The sequence below is a fragment of the Xylocopa sonorina genome, chromosome 1 (genome assembly GCF_050948175.1).
Source record: "Xylocopa sonorina isolate GNS202 chromosome 1, iyXylSono1_principal, whole genome shotgun sequence".
In the NCBI taxonomy this organism is placed as follows: domain Eukaryota; kingdom Metazoa; phylum Arthropoda; class Insecta; order Hymenoptera; family Apidae; genus Xylocopa; species Xylocopa sonorina.
The window spans coordinates 19,869,773-19,892,509 of NC_135193.1; the positions used below are offsets into that span (position 1 = coordinate 19,869,773).

At 38.2% G+C, this 22,737-nt stretch overlaps 3 protein-coding genes across 3 annotated transcripts; 2 read left to right on the top strand and 1 right to left on the bottom strand.

Moving 5' to 3' along the window:
- The first annotated feature begins 5 nt into the window (after positions 1 to 5).
- Positions 6 to 1,853, top strand: LOC143427802 (uncharacterized). The gene is made up of 7 exons (XM_076902296.1): positions 6 to 112; positions 214 to 294; positions 446 to 479; positions 537 to 673; positions 1,163 to 1,418; positions 1,495 to 1,572; positions 1,683 to 1,853. The coding sequence occupies exons 1-7, from the start codon at positions 6 to 8 to the stop codon at positions 1,776 to 1,778; spliced, it is 789 nt and encodes a 262-aa protein (XP_076758411.1). The 3' UTR covers positions 1,779 to 1,853.
- LOC143426492 (sodium-dependent nutrient amino acid transporter 1) lies at positions 255 to 11,885 on the bottom strand. The gene is made up of 12 exons (XM_076900008.1): positions 11,694 to 11,885; positions 6,491 to 6,577; positions 6,273 to 6,359; positions 5,939 to 6,188; positions 4,748 to 4,985; positions 4,236 to 4,610; positions 3,669 to 3,858; positions 3,356 to 3,532; positions 3,001 to 3,277; positions 2,825 to 2,919; positions 2,562 to 2,753; positions 255 to 266 (listed from the first exon to the last, which is right to left on the bottom strand). The coding sequence occupies exons 1-11, from the start codon at positions 11,700 to 11,702 to the stop codon at positions 2,580 to 2,582; spliced, it is 1,959 nt and encodes a 652-aa protein (XP_076756123.1). The 5' UTR covers positions 11,703 to 11,885; the 3' UTR covers positions 255 to 266; positions 2,562 to 2,579.
- Positions 11,886 to 17,735: 5,850 nt separating this feature from the next.
- On the top strand, positions 17,736 to 20,866 carry Alpha-man-ib (alpha-Mannosidase class I b). Its single transcript, XM_076898882.1, has 11 exons — positions 17,736 to 17,984; positions 18,148 to 18,315; positions 18,398 to 18,554; positions 18,622 to 18,807; positions 18,888 to 19,036; positions 19,116 to 19,304; positions 19,377 to 19,564; positions 19,682 to 19,808; positions 19,886 to 20,050; positions 20,165 to 20,314; positions 20,384 to 20,866. Exons 1-11 carry the CDS (start codon positions 17,886 to 17,888, stop codon positions 20,600 to 20,602), a joined length of 1,797 nt encoding a protein of 598 aa, XP_076754997.1. The 5' UTR covers positions 17,736 to 17,885; the 3' UTR covers positions 20,603 to 20,866.
- The last annotated feature ends 1,871 nt before the right edge of the window (positions 20,867 to 22,737 follow it).

A 22,737-nucleotide genomic window follows, 5' to 3' on the forward strand; every position in this document is an offset into this window, starting at 1 on the left:
GTTTAATGGGCGACTATCTGAAGAGCAGAGATGAAGGAAGATATAACCTCGAGAAAAAAGATGAATCATGGAGTTTAATGAAGAAAATCGGAAACTCAAATTGGATGAAATAGTGCGTTGAATATGTAATAACAGTTTTAATATAATTACGTAGGAAATTACAAAGAAAGACTTAATGTCTCAGACTTTTTTGTTGGACTATCTTTTTATTAGCTCTGGTTTCAGAGAAAAATGGGCAACGAATTTTCAAGTACATTATAATCAATGTCGCAAAGCAATATTTCTCATAATGAGGTGATTCGGGTGATTAAAGCCTTAGCTGATAACCGAAAGCTCCAAGTTCAAGGCGAGAAGATGAAACTAATACCATTTTTGTATACTTCAATTAAATAGCGCTTTATTTCTTCATCGTTTGTTTTGAAAATTCTTTTTAAAAGCGAAACAGATCTTGCGCTCTTTCTTCGTCAATTGATTTAATTGTAAACGAATCAAAGTAGAAAGGTAGGATAAAATTAACAAACGTTTAAACTGCAAAGGAAGGAAGAAGTGGAGCAGCATCGGATGGAAGATTAGCTCCTCGAGAAGAAATCGAAAAGTTTTTGCGCGAGAGATCGTTAAGCCAAAGTTTCATCAGTACTTTTGTAAAAGTTGGTTACACTGAAGAATGTCGCAGGTAAACCAATTAATATTTGTAGAGTGTGAACGATTCTGATTGTATGCAAATGGATATGCGTGGACGGTAGGATGTTTAGAAGATGATAAATAGAATAATTACGTGCGATTGGGTTCGAGAAATGCGAAAGAAGAGTGTTTAGAATGAAATAAGTGGAGTGACTGCGTGCGTTTGAGTTCAAGAGACCAAGATGCGAAAGAAGAGTATTTGGAATCGAGCGACAGGACCTGGCGACAGGATCGCGTGACTGAGAATGATAAGGGTCGTGTGGACGTGACCTCGAGCGTCTGAGGAAGTGACGCATGAGGAATGCATGGAGAACAGAGTGAATCTGAGGAGTGAAAGTAGTTAGTATTTAGCGAGCAGCGATAGAGTGAAGATTGAAGAGTCAATAGCGAGCAGCGACTAAGCAAAGAGCGAATTAGTAACTAAGACCGTTAATTAATGAAGTATACATGTATTAATTTAAGAACGATCATTTGTCCTTAGGCTTTTAAACGCAATGGGTTTTACCAGCGAGGATACGGATAGATTGCAGGAGTTGTGGGACTTGGAGATGAAAAGTCGCGACGAGATCGATTCCTCCGCGTCTTCGCCCTCTTCTTCTAATGAGTATTTATCATTAGATGGGCTGTACTTGAAGAAGCTGTTGAGCAAACCCTTGGTACAAGCTCTTCGAGAGATCGTCATGAGAAAGCCTTTCGATCCTGTCGAATATCTAGCTCATTGGCTCTTAAATTATAAAGTTAATTGACCTTTTCATCTTCTCGTTGTCGAACGTTTTCGTTTATCATCTACATATTGGTTCTTTTTAATTTCAGATCTGCGAAGAGAGGGAGATGAGGAGAAAGGAATTCGAATTGGAACTGATGATCGAAAGGGAAAGAGTCGTACAACGAGTGAGTGCAATGTGCAATAATAATTATATTTTTATAAAAATCGTAGATTGTACATTTGTCTGAATCTGTGCAACAATAACTGTTAACTACGCTTCTTATATTGAAAAAAGGATGATAAAGAGGAGGTGCCGATTAAGGTGGAAGAATATGAGGAAGAGGAGGAGGAGGGATTTGTCGACGATTGGAGCGTTTTGAACGATGAGTAATTCGAAATTCTGTGATCGAGACATTTTTTAAAGGTGCACAATGCGTTCCTAGATAACTTAACGACTACATAAAGGTAAAAATATCTCGAATAAAATGATATGAAATTGGACGATCGTTTTAAACTCATTTCACGTGCGTTCTAAGGCAGTTTATAATAATTCTCTGGTTTGGTCCCATTCTGTATTTAATACTGTGTTTTGTATGACACTAAAAGTATCCGTTTCCATTCGAAGACGCTCGCTATTAACTTCGTTTCGTCCCATCATATTTCATTCTTGAGACTCGTCACTTTTCTTTTCTACATCGTAAAATACATTTTATTATACCATATTGGAGGCCAGTCGTTCACGTAAAGTCTTAAATGGATTATATTTGCGGTTCAGGGATCCGTGTGATAATTTTGCAGTGAACAATATATAGATGCAGATCTCGAAACAATCTGACTTTCGTCTAATCGTATTCTAAACAAATTTAGATAGAAAGTAAATATCTCAGATTTCTTCGTTTCACACTGTTTCCAGCAAGCTGAATCCGAGGAGATTGCTCGAAATCGAACGATATCTTAGTTGCACTCGAAACGATATCTGCGTGCCTCTTGGCATTTTTTTATAAATAATTAATAATTTATAAGAACATGATACAGAGGGTGTAGAAAGCTCATAAATAAAACGTGAATAATTAGTGGAATAAAGACGATGAATGATAATGTTCAGCTTCGAAATTGTTCCTCCGCGACACGTATTCTAATAGTCGAGTGAAGCGTGGTGAATCGTGACCAACAGAGTGAAATTCCATCCTTGTCACACTAATTTATCCTCCCAGCACAGTATTACGTAAATGAACTGTTTGATCCTCGAAGAGTCTCTTTTCTCTCGAATTTTCCTTTTGGTCTCTTTAAACTCGCGCCAGGAGGCCAGCTCTCTGGTATTTTTTGGTCCCCACTCCGGGGATGGTTCAAACGAAGACTTGATTATCTATAAAATTCATCATACCGATGTATAGAAAAATATAAATTTATCATTCGAAAGGATAAAGTTGATCGTACCTCGGACAGATGCAGATCTCTTTTACAGACCATAGTATAAATCATCCAGAATGGTACTTGGAGGATACCAAATGCGCAAACAGTCCATCCAGCAGCTGTAAGTTACATAAATGGATTCTTATAACTTAATACATTATTTTAATAAATGGTGCGTTGTAAATTTTTCATTTACGAACCGTATGCACTGTCAGGATAGCGAACACCGCTGTAAGTGAGGGGCCTCAGAGTGATTAACGTGTAAATTAAAATCACAGCCAGTAAAATGGGAATAACTATGCCCCAGCAAAGCCTCCAATATGCCGACGGTCTTCTGTTCAACATGTACTCCACGTCGTCCACGAAATTCTCCAATCCGTACACCCAGAAGATGCCAGTTATTTCTAGAGTAGCCAGAATGAATACTACAAAGGATCCTGCATAGTAGTCGACTAATTCTAGCATGAACTGACCACCCTGTAAATAATCAGTTGAAAACATTCTCTAGAAACTGTATCTAGTGTGCTTAATATAAAAATCAATGGTATCGCTTACAGGTGTGCAGTAAATAATGCCAATACAAAATCCAAAAGAGGTCGTGCCAAGTACTACGTAGATGTGCTTCCAATTTGGAAATTGGTCACTGATGATTGCGATTAGTGAGCCAGCAATTGCGATGGCGCTTCCAATGCCGAGGACGTACAACATTAAGAAGAATAGTACGGAGAATAACTGAAAATGAATACAAGATTAATCAAATGAGAGATTAGACAAGAATGTAGTAAAAAGTTTGATTTTCTTTGGCGAACAGGTTCGAAGGATGTTGATACTTACTGACAACCTGAATGTTTGATAGGCGAAATCTTACCTGTGGCAGAACAGTGAACTTTGCAATGGCATCTGGATAAGAGACGAAAGCAAGACCGGTTCCCCCCCGGACAACGTTGCTGACGTCCTCGGTGCCCAGTTCGTGAGCTAAGTTACCAAGGATGCCAAAAATGGTGAAGCCAGCCATTAAGCTGGTGAATGTGTCCAACGTTGTTACCACTATCACGTCTCTGAAAAAGAAAAAAACGATAGAAGAACCCCACGTCTAGACAAAGTTACGCAAAATTTCCAGTTTATACACGGCAGCATCCCAAATTTGGATCCAGGACTAACTATAAAACTAGTTACGTAATTGCTGCCTATTTAGCGATCGTAAATTATAGCGTTGTTAATTCTTGAGTTTTAAACAAGGCTACAATTACGTTGCATTGTTTTTCATTCTATTGTTTCGCAACGAATTCTTTCAAATTTCCATCGAAGAAAACGTGTTTTACAAAACGAGAACTGCAAAGAGTAATAAAAAAATAGAAGAGGGGGTGCGCGCGATTTTCGATGGTTTGTGTTAGTCGTTTTCTAATTTACCATTATTTTATATTGAGAAAGTAACCTGTATATATTGTGCCTGAACTCGTTGTACGACGAGTACATGACGACACCGCCGAAGCACACTGAAAGCGAGAAAAAGCACTGGGTGACAGCAGCGTACCAGACGTGCGCGTCAAACAGCTTCGTCCAATCTGGTTTTATGAAGAATATGATCCCGTTCACCGCGCCGTCCAACGTTACCGCTCTGACCAGCAGGCTTATCATGATGATGTAAGGAAAGATCGCGAGGAAATAGGCCGCTTTCCCTGAGCTCTTCACGCCACGTGCCAAGACAGCAAATATGCAGCCCCACGCGACGAGCAGGCAAATCGTCAACCTCCAGTCTGGAAGGCCTATACCGTCGTCGATGTTCTGTTTCTCTTTCAACACCGTTTTCCTGATAAGAAACAAGAAACAGAGAATTACATCGTGCAATTACGTCGCCCTGTTTTATTTGCCTACCACGTAACACTTGATGGATAACTCGTAATACACTGAATAAAAGAGCAAAGGAATTTATTCATAAAGCTTTACCTAAAGTAGAGCTCGGCAGAGCTGATCACGTTGGTATTGTTTCGCTTGGTGATGTTGAAAGCACCACCTGAATCGACGCAGGAATCACCCCATTCCGTCAGACACGTGGACCAAGGAAGTGGGGATTGGAAGCTTCCAATTAGATAGAGGAGAGTCACCGACATCAACGAGCAATAGTAAGTTCCTACGGCGAGCGTGGAGAACATTTGTGCCCAGGCGACTCCTCGAAACGCGGGTACTGTAAACAAACGATTAATTCTCATTTCCAGTGTTATGATCGTTCCTGTGTTTCGTATGGATACGTGCAAGAAATATCGGATAGCAGAGTGCAAAAGCGATCGAAGAGGGCCGCGTGCATTTCTACGTTGTGTCGCCCCTCTTTGAGGCTTGGCCTGAATTTGGGTGGGCCATGGCGTTCGAGGGAACCGGAAGTGTTCGCCAGAGTTTTCGAATCTCCGCTACGAAGCAAGAGCAACAACTTTGAGAGCTTCCAAAATTCAAAGCTCCATGATATAAAAAAAGACCATGTGGGTGTCCTCAAGACTAATACGAATGGTCTAAAAAGGCGTTGTTACACGAACCCTCGGATGGATAACGAGTCGTCACGCGTAATCACTTCGCCAATTTTTCAAATATATTTTTCTATCGTTTTTTAATCAGATGTTCGTGGAATTTTTTTCGTGTCGTATCTCATTGCTATCTTTAATTGTACGATACATTGGCAAACTTTGTACGAAAGCCTCTGGACCACTTTAAACATGTCGAACTCTCTTATCGCGTTGGTTCCAACAGACGATCGATCACTTTTCCTTCAATTCTAATCGAGGCACAATAAAACTCGTGTCGGTCGTAACAATAGTGATTTATCAGACGTGATTTAACCGTACGCGAAAGTATCACACCGAGCGTACAGAAGTATGTAATCCAGGGATTTCCCAGACGTCCTGCTCGATATTGACTCGCGAAACCGGTCCATAATTGTTGCAGTTCTTGCTCGAACTTCGATAGCGTGGATGCTTTATAAACGCGGTCGACCACCTTTCAAAAATCAGGCCAAATTTTCGCAGAATGTTACTCCGAACTTTGAGATTGTTTCTGTTCGCAAGTGAAAATCTACAGTTATTCTAATATCGAAATAAGCTCTGTCAATGTTCTAATGTCGCAGCAATTTGTTACATCGCGTTCGCGTACCTGCTGTCCACATTTTCACCGACGATCTGCTGCAGAACTGTCCCATTATCATCTCCAGATAATAAAACGGTTTACCAACGAGGAATAAAACGATGATGTAGGGTATCAGGAATACCCCACCGCCGTTCTCGTAGGCCGTAAACGGAAATCTCCAAACATTCCCAAGGCCTATGGACATGGCGATACAGGACATCAAGAATTCCAATCCGTTGCCCCAGGTTGCCCTTTCCTCTTCGTTCTCTGTAACCGACTTTAGGGATTGCGATATTAAATTAACATAACTCGTTCCTGTCGAGAAATTAGAGATAGTTCTTTACGAATTCGATGCGTTTACCATTTCTTCCGGTAGCGACAGAGGAAGCGGCAGTTTCCTATCGTTTTGGATCCCATAATCGAAATTGTACGTCTGGTTACTTTGAAACTGCGAGCAAAACAGAATTCTCTGATTACTCGTCACATCGCTATCGTCGGTGAATATTAATTTCAAGTATTTTGTAAAAGTGAAAGGGCGGAATGCCGTGTTCCAGAAAAATTGCCAGGCAGTTCAGTCACCTTTTCGTCGCTGCGTTTGCTCGGATGTTGGAAATCGGTGGTCGCGTGGCCGTCGTCCCCGATGAAAGCCGCGTTTTGTTTCCCTTGCTGCGAAAAGAAATCGTTTAACAATGGCATTACTCGAGGCGATTTAACTCTCATTTAAAGGTGCGATCGCGCAGCGTTACGTTCTGCGCTATCGCGGAGTTATGCGGCTCGAAAGAACCGTGGCACGGCAGGAGCGATACTCTCTGCGCGGGCATACCTGTTTAGTTTGCAAGGACACTTTCGACAGCCTGAAATATTACACGCGATACAGGTTGTAAATTACCTGTCTCGATACAGCCGTGCAATGTGCACGAAATATCGCAGACATCAATCAAACGACATTAATATCTTCCAATTAAACTGCAATATTTTATAATATAACACGTATACTTTTTTTTTAACACTGTTTCGAAGACTTTATTTACAGAGAAAGATCGTAAGCAACGAAATGTATCGTGTAAGAAGTAGCGTGCAATTATCCTATATAATTATTATTGCGTACGTATCCGTGCAGTGTGATTAAATGGACCAGAGGCTCTCAAACTGGATTTCGCGGCTATAATATTTGATCCTTTGAATTTGGATGTCCTTTTCGAGGGGATATCGCAAGTTTATCACACAACTTAAATGTCCTCTCTGAGAGGGTATCGCAAGTCTAGCACACAACTTAAGTGTCCTCTCTGAGAGGGTATCGCAAGTCTAGCACACGACTTAAATGTCCTCTCTGAAAGGACATCGCAAGTCTAGCGTACCAATCGGATGTCTCCTCTGAAGAGGCATCCGAATTAATTAGCAATTACGGAGTTTAAACTTACTCCATCTTAACTTTCTGAGTAATACACGTTTCCTCAAAGTCCTTTATTGAAACAAGAATTTTCTATTACAGATAGACATTAGCAATAGGTTCCATTGCCAACTTCCGTGAAGTCACCGCGTGCCAAGGGTAGAACAAACAGTTTTCCTCGTCGCATTAAAGAAACCGAGCATTAAATTGTCAGCATTTAATTGCACGCTGTTTTTTTATTCTCCTCTGAAGTACTCAGAGAAGAATTCACCGAGTCGAATGCCTCTTTGAGGATAACTCGCGGCTTTCGAAGGATTTCGTTTAGCCCCAGAAGGGTGGCACAGGGAAATCTGAGAACCGCTGAACTAGGCAAACACGATTGTGTCGAAGCTGCATACCTCAAACAAGTCGGCGCATAGTTAAATCATGGTGGTGGAATTACGCGAGTTACCAAACGTTTCGATGAGCCATCGAATGGGTATTTCAAAACGGTCGGTCACGGTGCTACGTGAAATAACAGGGAGCAGACGCGTCGCAGGAATCGATGCGAGTGCATTTACCATCGTTGGATGCGATTTCGGTCATGGTTGCACGCTAAATAAAACCGTATCCATCGTGTTCAGGTATCGAATTATGATAGAACGCCGGGGATTCTAATCTGTTGCGATACAACAAACCGATCCGATTTCTAACCGGTTGCATCAGAGGCGATTGCGAAACTAACGCCGAAAGGGAGAATCGTGAATAATAATCAGTAGGAAATTTAGCTAATCTCGTCGCTTCGCTGACTAATTTCACTAATGAAGGATGAGAATCATCCTCCGTGTACGTAGAACGAATATTCCCAAGAGACTATTGAAATATTCCAAGTATTGCGTAGAAGAGGCCCGTCGAACGGTTTTACAATCATTTCATACTATCAAACGTAATAGCACCCATTACAGGAGTCTCTCCGCAGCTGGATCATTAAAACGCCTTCGAATATTTCCAGTTTTCTTCGCTACTTTATCGCATTCGTTCGCTGGTTTCATTAGCCGAGTGCGTTCGTCGGATTTTCAGAATTTTTTCTCTACATCCACCCCTCCTGCGAATTTTCTTCGACTTTTAAAAAATTAAACGTCTCTTTTTTCAAACCGTTTTAAGTCACACCTTCGTTTCCTTTTCTTTTCCCAAATAGCAAACATTAGCTCGTAGAGAAGATGAAATTACCTCGAGGAGGAGAAAAAAAAAAAAGGAAACGAGGAAACTTTCTCGCGTCATGTAATTGTTTTTTAGTGAACCGCGTTACGTAATCGAGGGAAATGATGTTATCGTAAGAAAAGGCCTAAAAAACAGGCAGCCCCACGGTACGCGTTATCCACGTCGTGTTTGTTGACCCTGTTATGCGCGGGTTGATGAAAAATTAGTTGAACTTTCACGCTCGCGCGAACACGCTCCTTTACATAAGGCCGTTTATAGTACAGCGACGAATATTTGCTCTTGAAACAACGCTTTCACTATATTCAACGTTTCTATTTCGCAACGACAATTGCACCAACCGTTCGCCCCTTTGAAACTTACACGTGAAATTGAATTACGCGCGAGTTCGTCTCGGCGACGAGAGGAAGAAGGATAACGCAGCTTCGCCTCGAGGCTCGATTCTTTTCGATCGCTACGGTTAGCCGAAGGACACCGTCATTTGCAACTTGCTCACCTTTAAGCTCCGTAGAATCCATAAATTATTCTAAAAATAAACGAGAGCGCTGAGATCCAAGAGAAATTTTCTCTTCTCTCGCCATGTCTCTTTTATCGTCGACTCGCGAATTTGGACAGGATTTGGAGAGATTCGTTTGGTTTGACCGATCGAAGTGGGTCGTGCAAGCAACTTCGACGAGTCGAGAGGCCGCTAACCGCTGGTTCCTCGTAATTGCTCTAAATGCTACGTCATCGATCGCGAAACAGGAAAAACTGCTCCCCTTGGATCGCGCGAAGCACGCGAACGCTGGAATCGAGGAAATATCGCCGATTATCGCGCTTACTTTCCCGATCCGTTTCGGAAAAATTTCCATTCCGCCTCTACCTCTCTTGCGTAACGTATATTTTTTTATTATCCACGGATACAGAGTGCGTGCAAGGTCTTTGTAGCCTACATACGTTCGAAAGTTCCTCGTTACACGACAGAGGAGAACCGAGGGAACTACGACGTTCTCGATTACCGAAATAACCGTATCAGCTCTACAGAAAAATCGATAAGATTTCGATAATGTCTTTTAACTTTCGACAGAAGCAAAATGGAAGGTCAAGTATCTCGTAATTGGATCAATTGGCGGTGTAAAAAGTACGCAGCAAAGCGATCTTTGCGTTAGCTTCGATCTTGCTTTCGTTTTTATACCAATCGACGAAGATTCACAGAGAATAATAGCAATGAAACTTCGTTATCATTGTGAACGTTGTATTAAAACACGTTCTGATCTTTTGTATTCTATCAATTCGAAGATAAAAATTGTCGAGCGAGTGAGGAGATCATTTTGGAAATACGTGAAACGGGATCGAGCCAAGTAGAATCCTTTTACAATATTTATCGTGTAAACAACGGAATTGTTTAACGAGAGAGACACGTTAACTAAGGGATGAACGTGCGATTTCGTGTGATAATGATCATCTGATAATGATCATCGTTACTATCGGAATATCACGTGGAAGTTTCGTATCGAGATGTCGTCGATGTTTTAAACGGAGTCGCGTGACCATTTGTCCTTTTCACTTCGACATCCACTGCATTACTCCGCGATTACCAGAAGAAACTCGAAGAAACTTCTTTCCTTTAATTCGACAGAGTCATTGAAGTATTTGCGAATTTTTCTCTAATTTTTCTAATTTTTCGAATACTGTGCCTCGAAGAGTTAACTCTTTGCACTCGAGGATATTGCGAGTCTAGCGTAGCTTCTCTAAGAGGACATCGACATTGATTAGTAATTACAGAGGATACTCGAACTTGTGCTAGCACAACTTTTTGAGAGATGCACGCTTCCCTAAAATGGAAATTTTCTATCGCTGGTAGACACAGTTTGCTAAAATTGTAGATTGTTATTTTAGCAATATCGCTAACGCTCGAGTCCAAAGGGTTAATAAACACACGTAGAAACTTTCTATTGCAGTCAAACTGTCCGTTAAACGAAGGAACGACGACTATTAACATCGTCTGCAATGGAAAAGTATTCTTAGATATCATAATACTTAATGTACAGGTCCTTGGTACCTTAGTCTCTTCTATATCTACCCTGACTCATAATCGTACAGTCAACCCTCTTCTAGCACCATAGCCTTTACAACAAATTTTCCATATAACACGAAGCTGAAATTCCGATAGCCTAATCTCATATATCCACTAAATTATATCTTGCACTTTGTATTTATAAAATTTTATTTTTTAATATTTATGCGTCATAACTTGCTGCTCTCAGAATGAAATTTTTCTATAATGCAAAACGAGTCAATTTGTTTTATATTTTATGTACTTCCGAGTTTTTTATAGAGTGGTTCTCATCTAACACGACACGAATTAATCGTATTATGCAAGGGTTGACTCAACAGATGATGCAACATTTTAATTAGACCAGTTCTGATTAACGAATCGATGCTCGAAACTTGTTCAGAGTTGAAGAATGGATCTTCACTTTCGACACGCGCGATCCCGCAAAGCCTTTCACATTTTTCGGCAGATATTACCGCGCAATCTTTATCGCGTCATCGGTCCTCTTTATCTCTGTTGACAAATGGATTCGCTTACATTTTGGCTTTTGAAATCGCGACGATTATGAAACGATCCGACTCTGTCGTTCAAACTCTTATAATCGACACCAACGATAGAAAACACTATTTTACGGATATAAACAACGCATTCTTCGAGTTCGCGTCCCTCAAAAATTAAAATCAATCGATTCTTACATCGAATGCCTCGATCACTCCTTTGATCCTTTCGCATAAAATAAAAATCGAACGCAGAACCTTCTTTATTTTAACCGATCGATCCCATCGTTCGAGCTCTTATAATCCCTACCAACAAAAAGAAACATTGTTCTACGTATACAAACGATGCATCCTTCGAGTTCCGCGTTCTTCAAAAATTGAAGTCGATCGAGCTACTCGATCACTCCTTCGATCCTTTCGCACAAAATAAAAATCGAACGCAGATTCTTCTTCATCTTAACCGATCGACCCATCGTTCGAGCTCTTATAATCTCTACCAACAAAAAGAAACATTGTTCTACGTATACAAACGATGCATCCTTCGAGTTCCGCGTTCTTCAAAAATTGAAGTCGATCGAGCTACTCGATCACTCCTTAAGTCCTTTCGAGCAAAATAAAAAAAAATCGAACGCGAAAACACGGTTCTTCCATGGTTTTTCGTACCTTCTTCATCTTAACCGATCGATCGACGAAAGGCGAGGGGATGCGCGAGCAGTAACACCGGATATCCGATCAGGCGGCTGGGTCTCGTCGACGTGAAACGCGAAGTCGCGATGGATCCTCAGCCCGTAGCTCTGTGACATCTATAGCACGAATCGCGGCAGGTGTACTACCTTCACGAGGAATGAACCACAACTGACCTGCAATCAACTGCCGGTACGCTTGTCACGAAAGTAATCGAAGTAGGGATCGCGAACTGAAACTTGAATGGAGGCGAACAAGTGGTGGAAGGGAGGAATTCAGCTTCCAACCTGCTCTTCGTCTCTACCCCTTCTCTTTTCACCCTGATCTTGACGTCCCACCCGATACTTTCCAAATGGTACATCCGATCCGATCGCAGTCAACCCTCTTTGTAATGCGACCAAAGCGTGCTTCTATTTTTTCTTCCATTTGGAAGGAACGATGGCTGCGATCATCGCGAAGGCGAAAGAGGGTTGCGATTGCTGCAAGTTTAATCCATTTGCATTATACAGAAAAGTGGAAGATTTGTTGCTATCGCTAAAATTTTGTTTCATTCTATTTAAATGGAAATGTTTCAAAATATGGAAAGGGAAAACGATATTGAGCGAAGACGAAAGAGGATTACGATTGTTGGGAATTTAATCCATTTGCATCATACAGAAAAGTAGAAGATTTGTTTCTATCGCTAAAATTTTGTTTGATTCTATTTAAATGGAAATGTTTCAAAATATGGAAAGTGAAAACAATATTGTATAAGTAAAGAATTTTGGTTTCACTGTTGTCGATAGAATCTAATTATTTTGTACAACATGATAAGACTTGGAATGGCGCATAGGAATTATCGCATTGATAAAATGTACCTTTTTTTGTTTTTTTCTGATAAACAAAGTGTAGAACGTTTGCGAGCTTTCTTCGATGAAGTCGTTTCGATTAAGGGTAATGATGGGCATGGTGTAAGTGTTTCTTATCATCACTTTTCATTGACTGCGCGCACAATCTGCATGGATATAATGTACGCTTTAGTGACGAGTGACTAAGTGAAATGCGCTCTGGACAATTGCCAAGCAATTATTATTGTATATGTGCACGTACTTATAATGCAAATGGGTTAACGAAAGTGTGGCGGTCCTGCAACACCCGCCACTAGAGGAACTGTTACACCCATGGTTTCCCAAAAGTGCACAATTCCAAGACATTAGCAATAGAAACTATTGCTAAAATTTCTAAAAATTTCTATTACTGATAGACGTTAGCAATATTCTTCGATATCTATTGCTAATGTTTCTTAGTAATAAAAAAATTAGAAAATAGAATCTATTGCTAAAATAGTAATATTATAGCTATCTATTATTAACATCCAAAAAGGAGTCGAGTACAAAGCATTAATTCATATAATATCACAAGAGTACCGCGTTACACAAGAATCGACTGTAAACAAATTCCTATCAGACTCAAAAAATCATGTTCGATCAACCTCGGCTGGCTCGCTGAACAGACGTGCCCATTAAATGGGAGTGTGTGGATGGAAAAAAAAACAAACAAAATGCACTCCGGTGGGGCAAAACCGGTCGATGATTCAGTGAATTAAAAAGAGAGAACAAGAATCGCGGAATCTTGTTCACCACGGGGAAGTCCAGCGGGAACTCTACTGTTTCCATTTCTTTTTTTCTACCGAACATCCGCGTGCTATCGCAGGAGAACCGATCCATTGTGCTCGGACATCCCAAACGCGATCGTTCGAATATTTTCGATTGGCACGCACGTTCGACATCGAGCGATGATCTTTACCAAGCACGTTCGATCGCGAAACGCTTTGGAAAGCGTGCGATCGATCAAAGGATCGCCAGTCGAGGGACGTGGACGCTTGGTAAATTGCGGTGAAGGCGTAGAGATTCGCGAACAGGGAGATCGTTGACTGCTGCTGCGTCCTTCGACAACGGTTTAAGGGACAAGGGGATCTCCGCAGGTGAAAGTCAATCAAGAGCCAGCTATGTCTGACAGAAACTGGTTAATTCCGATTGAAGCTACCATCGTGAAAAATCTGTTTCCTAACATTCGAATAAACCAGGTTCGTTTACCTGATTCGCTTAGAAATTGTGCAAGCAATATTATTAAACGATGACAGTATCAAAGGATAGAGAGAAATGACTAATATAATAAATATAAAGAAATTCTTTATCAATATCGTTCTGTACCTCGTATGTGTATTTACATTCACAGATTCACGTACGCGTTCGCATGCTCTTCTTGTCACGCATGCAATTTCGTTTCCTTAATCCCGTACACTGCCAGGCAAATTTAGAGCGTGTTGCACTAGGTATAAAAATTTGATTTTAAGGAAAGCATGGAATTTCGCGAAATCTAAATATTAAGTGACAGACCAACCTTTCTAATAATTCCTAACTGAAATGGTTATAAACTTATTCCAACTGCGATCAATCTAAACTTGTAGTTAACAGTGAATGGGTTAAAAGACTGTCAACTAGTCCAAATAATCTTCTTTCACTCTTTACAATTGCTTCTACCATCTTGCTTGACCCAAACACTCTTTCTTAGCATCACAGTTAAACATTCTTTCCTGCCACTCGGCATTATTATTTTAGCGCCACTAAATATCTTATTCAAAAACTACTTTTCTTTCCATTAATGACTCGCTGTCGCACACATCATGCTGTAATGACTTAATCATAGTTTAGCAGACAATTAACACGTGGATACATTAAGAACAAAGAATTTTGCAGGTCGCAGGATGTAGAGATCGTTATAATGCTATCGATATCGTCGATCTGACTGTATCTTCCATGCAATACTAATAAAGGAACTAAAGCTCATAAATTACGATAAAAAACGAGCGTAAAAAATAAAAAGATCGCTATCCAACAAATTTGTCAACATCTTTCGGAATTATTCATTTCATTACCGCGTGTATTCTCGTGTTGCATTCATTTTAAATAACAGAATTCATTCGAGGCCGGTAAATCTCTCTAATCTCTTCATTTTTATTATTTCTCTCATTATTTCGCGTGATTAATAGCTGTTTTTATTACTTGCTAAAATATATACGTCCGCTCCTCCAGTGAACGTTCCTCATTCAATTTTGCTGGTATCGCGTTTAACCTGGGAATTCCGCGTTATGTACTACAATTTGAAATGGTTTATTTAACCGCTAGGTTTCCACTAATAAACGACTGAATCAGTTTCCATTCATTACTGATCCCTGAAAACAGAAATATCGCGAACTAATTTTATAAATCTATTCATCTTTTTACACCGTATTTAAAACGAGAAGTGTACACGAGAAATTTAAAAAATACCCTCTGCAAGACAAAGAACGCTAAGAATTGCTAACATAATTAATTCCACAGAATAAAAGATATATACAATTGATATATATTCATTGCTTTCTTAATATTCATTTAAGAAATGTCTTGTGCAGGGTATTTTATAGACAGGAGTCCAAGCGTGAATCAACGTAGATCGGAGGATTACCTATTCGACACCCTGATTTTACTCTCCTGTTAAATCCGCTTCTTCGTTAACAGGAATATAGAATGATGGTAGAGGTATTAGACAAGGACCATCAATTGTGCGAGAAGGACGGAAGATTCAGAGTACCAACTTTAAATCATAGACAGATCTAATCCTGTTACTTTTCCCCTGCTGTTAACAGGAATATAGAATAAGCGAGAAAGTATTCGAGCTACAGATGTGACGTCACGCAGGTCGAACACGTGACGTCAAGCTGCGTGCGCATCTGCGACTGCTTTACAAATGCAGCTTCGTAAACATTTTATATTTACTTGATTTGAGTACATGTTAGATAAATAATCATGCGAATAGACAAGTTACAGAAAATTCAATTCTCGTAATAAAGTATATCCATCTTTCACGGTTTATTATTTTCTACTGGTTTTACAAGTTGATCTTTTTTCTATGCATCCCTACGTACATATTCTTCGCTTCGCACGTTTTTCGCATATTAATATCTTTGCATACATCGTTCTTCTTCTTAAGTAGAATTCGTTACTCTTCTCTCCATCTTCGTTAATCCTATTTTCCTCCTTTTAGTCGCTTCCTATGACAAGCAGAGGATACTGTAAGAGTGTTCTAATCCACAGCGCACATTGTTAATATATATAATATATCTATCTTCATGGGTCATACATATATCTAACTATATCTCAATAGTTTTATTGTAATTTATTGTATATTTTAGTATTTTTATTATAATTTATTGTATATTTCCCGCTTTAAACCTAAAAGAGAGAGAAAGATATATAAAAAAGCTATAAGAAAGAGTGAGACAGATGTTACCAACCCTACTTTAGAACCCGTGGCGCCATCTCTGCGAAAAGTGCTGAACTAATTACCGACTAGTTTCAGCGCTTCTCCGAGAGATGGCGCTAGTGCTTCAGTAGTTCACTTCGCTGTCGATAACGATGTGCGACCAGTTTGAGCACTTTTCGCAGAGATGGCGCCACGGGTCTAGAGTGGGGTCAGTATCATCCTGTCTCACTCTTTCTTATAGCTTTTTATATATCTTTCTCCCTCTTATCTTTAAAGCGGGGAATATGGATGGCTGTGGAACTGATGTCACGCGGTGCAAGTAACATCACAGTGCTTTAACTGTAATAAAGCTGTGTTGCGGTACTTTTTCATACTCTTCAGACATATATCTTTACGTACATTACTCTTTCTTTCCCATTGCACACTCATTCCGTATAATATCTTTGCTTACATTATTTCATTTCTCTCTTTGCAGTCTTATTCCATTTAGTATTCCTATAATTATATTTCTAATTGTTTGCACGTGTTATATGTGGTGCGAGTATCAGTGTTAATGAAAGTGTTTGTTATATGTGTATGGTGGGTGCACTCCATTTGGTGGCACGAACAGCTGTCCTTTACCACGCAAACATAAACGCACCCTCTTCGCCTTTGGAGTAAAGTGGCGGGTATATCCATCTTTCGCGCGTAACGTTACGTACTTACCTTGTTTATGACGTCACGTATGTGCTTCCTTAGACATTCTATGCTCCTGTTAACACTTTGAGTATTTAGTCCGTACGTCGTACGGACACGCAGGAAATGCGATAAGATTCCGTTTGAACCCATCGTTGATTCATCCATTCTTTCTTTCGATATGATTTTCTCTTCGTTCTTTTCTTCTACGTGTACAAGGAGGACTTTTATGCCCAAGTTTCCATGTTCTTATAATGCCAAGGTAGCGAATCCAATAGAGAAGCATGATCATAGCTGGTACGTTTCATTCGTTCCGTCTTTAACACTCTCTTTTTCTAGATAAATAACAGACAATCACTTCTGTCGACATTCTATCATCCTGCTTCGAGGGAATGATTTTCGTCGAAAATGTTCAAAAGATATCGGATACAATATAAAATGTACTACTATTGGTACCACTACGTATATGGATGAAAAGGTTACAACTAAAATGCACTCTATTAATATCTCTCCCTTTCGTTCTCTATATTCTATCAATCATTTCAGTTTTTTTAATTACAAGAAACGTTTAAATTCCGTACGATACAATTATAGCAATTATGTAGTTACGCATCCAGGTACAGTAACCTCGCCAATGATAGTTATACGTGCAAGGCCGGTTTTCGATTAAAATCAAAAGTTTCCCTTTACTTTTAAGTCTCGTATCGCTCGAATATCTTTCTGCGCGTAATAACGTAGATTATTTCAATTCTAAAGTTAAATGTGTCTCTCATAAAAGCGTAGATACAGCAGTAAGTATAATTGTATTTGTACAGCTCGGCTCTGGGAGTCTATTCGGCGTACGAAACCGTATCGGGTGCACGATTCGATGGGAGTTCATTAAAATCGAGCATGTATATAGATTAATCGAATCGGGAGAATCACGATTTATGTAACAGGAAGAAAAACGCTATGCGCTCGATTTGTTCTCATTTATGATATCGGTCTTCTGATATCAATAGATTCGATGATTCGTGGCACTCGCGGTGCTTGAGTTTATTGTACGGCGAGCTACGAGAGGCGCACCGAATATACCGGACAAGTATGCTTAATGGGAATTGCATAAATGAAGACTGCGGTAATTAATGATCAGCTGTGGCATTATCATCTTTTAAAGTGTTCTGGCTCTTGTTATCCTTGCGGTCGCCAGAACAACTTAACCTATAACGAAATATGTTTCCGCCGAAGGACTCGGGGAAGTCGGATTATATCAGTTTAAATATCCAGGAGAGTGCGACGTTCGCGCGCGGAACATCGCGTAGCCTTTGGAGAGTAAGTAGTCGCAAAAATATTCTTTTTTGTATATACGTAAAATAGTTCTATCTTTCTTTCTCTCTCTCACTCTCTCTCTCTCTCTTTCTCTCTTTCTATTTTCTAAACAAATTTTGTTCTCTGCATCGGTGTGCAACAAATCGAACGATTTTTGGCTTTTCAGCAATGGAATCAGCTATCGAGGTTTCAAAGGAACATCCTTTACTTTTTAGTCATTACTATTATATTAGTCATATTTTACTTGCTACCTGGCGATAATAAGAGCGGAGTTTTAGATGAAAATGACTATAATAACATAGAGGTAGTGCAAGATACTCTGAAATATGAAAAGGTGCAAACAATGTTGAATAATATTGTCATGTAAGAATGTATTTCTGTATGGTGCGCAGTTTCTTTAGAAATATGTGTTTTAGGTGGCGGAGGATATTGTAGTAGATAGTGTAAATCAAGATCACAAAGAGGGCGGTGAGGTGATCGAAGAACCCGAGTTCCAACCGGAGATAAACCAGGTGGACGATGATCAAATCGGGGAACCACCTCAACCTAAGCCAAATATGCTCAAATTCAATGGTAATTTTGTATGGGATGCGATATTTTGTTGTAATATTCAGAATTTAATTATCAAATTTGTTTTCAGGTCCACAGAACAGTAGGCAGAAAGCTATAGTTGCAGCATTTAAACATTCATGGAGCGGTTACAAAGAGTATGCTTGGGGCTACGATAACGTCAAACCTATATCAAGAAAGTATCACGAATGGTTTGGCTTAGGTCTTACTATAGTCGATTCTCTTGACACTATGTACATAATGGGTTTAAATAGTGGTACAGTTTAATATGTTATACATTTCATTCGCATAATTAAGAAATCGATAAAATTATTAATACTTGTCTGTCCTTTTTAGAATTTTTAGAAGCCAAAGCATGGGTGGATAAAAATTTAGTGTTCACTGTAAGTAGGGATGTTAATTTATTTGAAGTTACTATTAGAGTACTAGGAGGGTTATTATCAGCATATCATCTCTCAAGTGATAAGATTTTTTTAAATAAAGCAGTAAGTTATTCTTCTATTCCTTCGATTATCACATTAAACAAATTTAACAGTACAAACTTATACTCGTTACAAATTCTAGGCAGCGTTGGGGGAACGTATGATGCCAGCATTTTCTACTTCATCCGGTGTTCCCTATTCCGATGTAAATCTGGGCACTAAAACTGCACATGGTCCTAAATGGGGTCCCGATAGCAGTACTAGCGAAGTTACTTCGATTCAATTAGAATTTCGTGACTTAAGTCGTAGTACAGGAGATCCTAAATTCGAGGTAATTCCAATTATATACCCTATCACGAATATATTTTCATACATAGGAAAATATGTAATTATTATTCTGCAGGAAGCAGCAGCAAAAGTCTCGGAACATGTACATCAGTTAGAAAAATACGATGGTTTAGTACCCATTTTCATTAACGCCAACACTGGACAATTTAGAGACCATGCGACGATTACGCTTGGTGCACGTGGCGATAGCTATTACGAGTATTTATTGAAACAGTGGCTTCAAACTGGGAAGACTGTTAATTAGTTAGTATTTTATAGTACTTTCTTTTTTTCAATTATCAGAAACTCGTTTTCCTACTATGGGTGAGAATAACTTTCTATGAATTCATGCTAATTATTTAAATTTGTAAATACTTTCAGCCTACGAGATGATTATTTGCTAGGTATCGCGGGAACTCGAAAACATCTAGCAAAACGTACAGCAATTAATAAGTATCTGTTCATAGCAGAGTTAGTTGGAGCAAGCAAAGAATTAACACCAAAAATGGTAAATTTCGAACTACAAGGGTTCACCACACTTGCGTACTTATACAAAATTGTGTACTTATACAGTTCATTTTATAGGATCATCTCACGTGTTACTTAGGAGGTACTTTAGCTTTAGGTGTACATCATGGTCTACCATCCGATCACATGGACTTTGCTAACGAAATCGTTAAGACTTGTTATCAGACGTACGCGATTCAGCCTACGTTCCTTGCGCCGGAAATAACTTACTTTAATATCCAGGTCATTATAATTATACTTCTACGTGACTATAATGAGACTTTCTATCTTCATTTTGAAGGTTTGATTTAATGAAAAATCGTTACGCGACTATATGCAAATGTATTATAATTTTAGAATGTTGAAGGTGACCAATCGATGGATATGTACGTAAAGATGAACGATGCACATAATTTACTCAGACCAGAATTTCTCGAAACTCTTTTTTATATGTGGTATTTTACTGGTAACAAGACGTACCAAGACTGGGGATGGCAAATATTTCAGGTAAGCAATTAGTTGAAAGAATAGATCTAAGATTACTAGATATTTGTTTAACAACGTATGACCTACTAGGCGTTTGAAAATTACACAAAAGTGGAGAAAGGGTACACCAGCATTGGTAACGTGAGAAACGTTCATAGTACTTCGCCAAAAGATATAACAGAAAGTTTCTGGTTTGCCGAGACATTAAAATACTTGTATCTGTTATTCGACGATACAAGGCAATTGATAGACCTGGATAGGTGGGTGTTTAATTCCGAAGGACATCCGTTGCCCATATATGAATCATAATCGAATCTCATTAAACAATTTCATGTATAAATTTGCACTTGTTAGAGAAATCTTAAATACCGTTGAGGCCAGTGAATAGATATTCAAACGATATATACAAATAAGAAATTAGTCTCATTAATGTACTTTAAAATACAAGATGGATCCTCACTTTATACTAATGATCTTTTAACGATAGCTGTCCAATATGATAAAATTTTCGTAAAGATACTCTCTCGTGTGTTTATCTATAACGAAAGAGTCTCAGAAATTATGCATTTGCTAGTGAATAACTATTTACAGTTGTTTTTTTTTTTATTAAAATTACAATTCGGAAATATAGTTTTAAGTTGAACATTGCAATCCCTTTCGTGAAAAATAACATAACGTAACAGGACACATTTCGGATCATATATACGAACAGTGTATCAAGTTGTTGAATACAATATTTTAGGAAAAAACAGGGAACGAGAAAAATAAAAAATAATTACTCTATTACTTGTAATTCGACAAACTAAATTTTTTTTTCTTCAAAATCAAATAAAAATCATTTTGTACAATTGCAAAACTATGTAACTACACTGATGCGAATGCCCCGCATGTTTTATTTATTAAATCAGAAAAATTTGATACAATTTACAATAAGAGTACAGTTCGCAATTTGATACAATTTCGAAGAGAATTACTTATATCACTTTCAAACATCCTAGTCAAATCAAATTATTTCCTTTTGTTAATGAATATACGATATCGTATTTCTTTTATGTACGTTGTAATATTTAGTTGTTTTTTAACTCAGATTATCCTTATAAAATACTTTACATTTTACTGGTGCAAGTTATGGAACTCAAAGATAAGAACTAAGTTGTTATCAATTTTTTCGAAAGTTCGAAAAGTATAGTAGTTTCGAAAGTATCGAAAGAGCGCCTTTTGTATTTATTACAGAAATATCTACAATAAAATATTGTATACTACATACATACTTATACGTAGTATGTGTGCCATGCAGCTCTATCTCATTGCGGAAAATTTTTAATATACTTATCTTGTTATTTCTCGTTAAAATTTAACTCTTATTTATTGCACGTTTTTGTATAAAATATTAGCAACAAAAAAGAAAAAAACGTTTACACGACTATTATAAATTGAAACAGGAAAAGCAATCAATATATAGTAGAAATATATCACAAGAATATGTAGTTACCCCACTTATAGTTATTTACCGAGATAATATAGAACTATCGATATCTAATCAAGATATTAATGTCGATTTTACTACGAATTATTCTTGGAATAGTTACTCTGTAGTAAAGAAAAGAAATTTTAAATTTTTGCTTTGTAGTACGAAGTAATATGTATAGCAGAAATGTTATATTATTTGTTTGCAATATACTGTGTAAGTTACACTGGTTTTATTAACATTTCAATTGTATATAGAATGTTATATAAAATATGGTACTCTCATAAAGATTATCCTTCGATCTGCACATTTGTCCATGCACAACAATACAGTTTACTAATTATGCCAATACATAATTTTATAATTTTTTGCACTGAAAATATAAAAAATAGTTTTCATTTATTTCTTCTCCAGAAAGATAAATATTTATTCAAAGGTTTCGCCGATAAGTATACCATGAATTTTACATTTACATTTTGTACTTTTAATTACATCGTACAATTTAATACTTGCTTCGTCTTTCGATAAGCATTATATGCCAATTAAAAATATAAATAATAATAGTGATACGAAGCAATTAAGTTAAATACGTTACGCTACTACAGATTATTAAATTGCACTTTGTGTTACCTTTTCATTATTTTAAATGTTACGTTGTACTTGCAAGACAATCGACGATATTCAAGTCATCAGTGATATTATATTTGGACGAATTGAATGCGAATAATTTTTAAACGAACGATATAAATGTAAATTTTCTTATATAAAGAAGAATATTTACTTTGTCGACGGCATATATAAATCTATAAGTTTCGTAAAGCATCTTATTTAATTGACATGGATTTTGAAGTTATGGCAGTACCCCTTAACTTGTACACAATATCATTTTGAAACGTATTTACAAAGTGTATCATTTTTATTGCTTTATGTATCCAAAATAATTTGATCACTTTTATCTCATTTACACAATAATTCT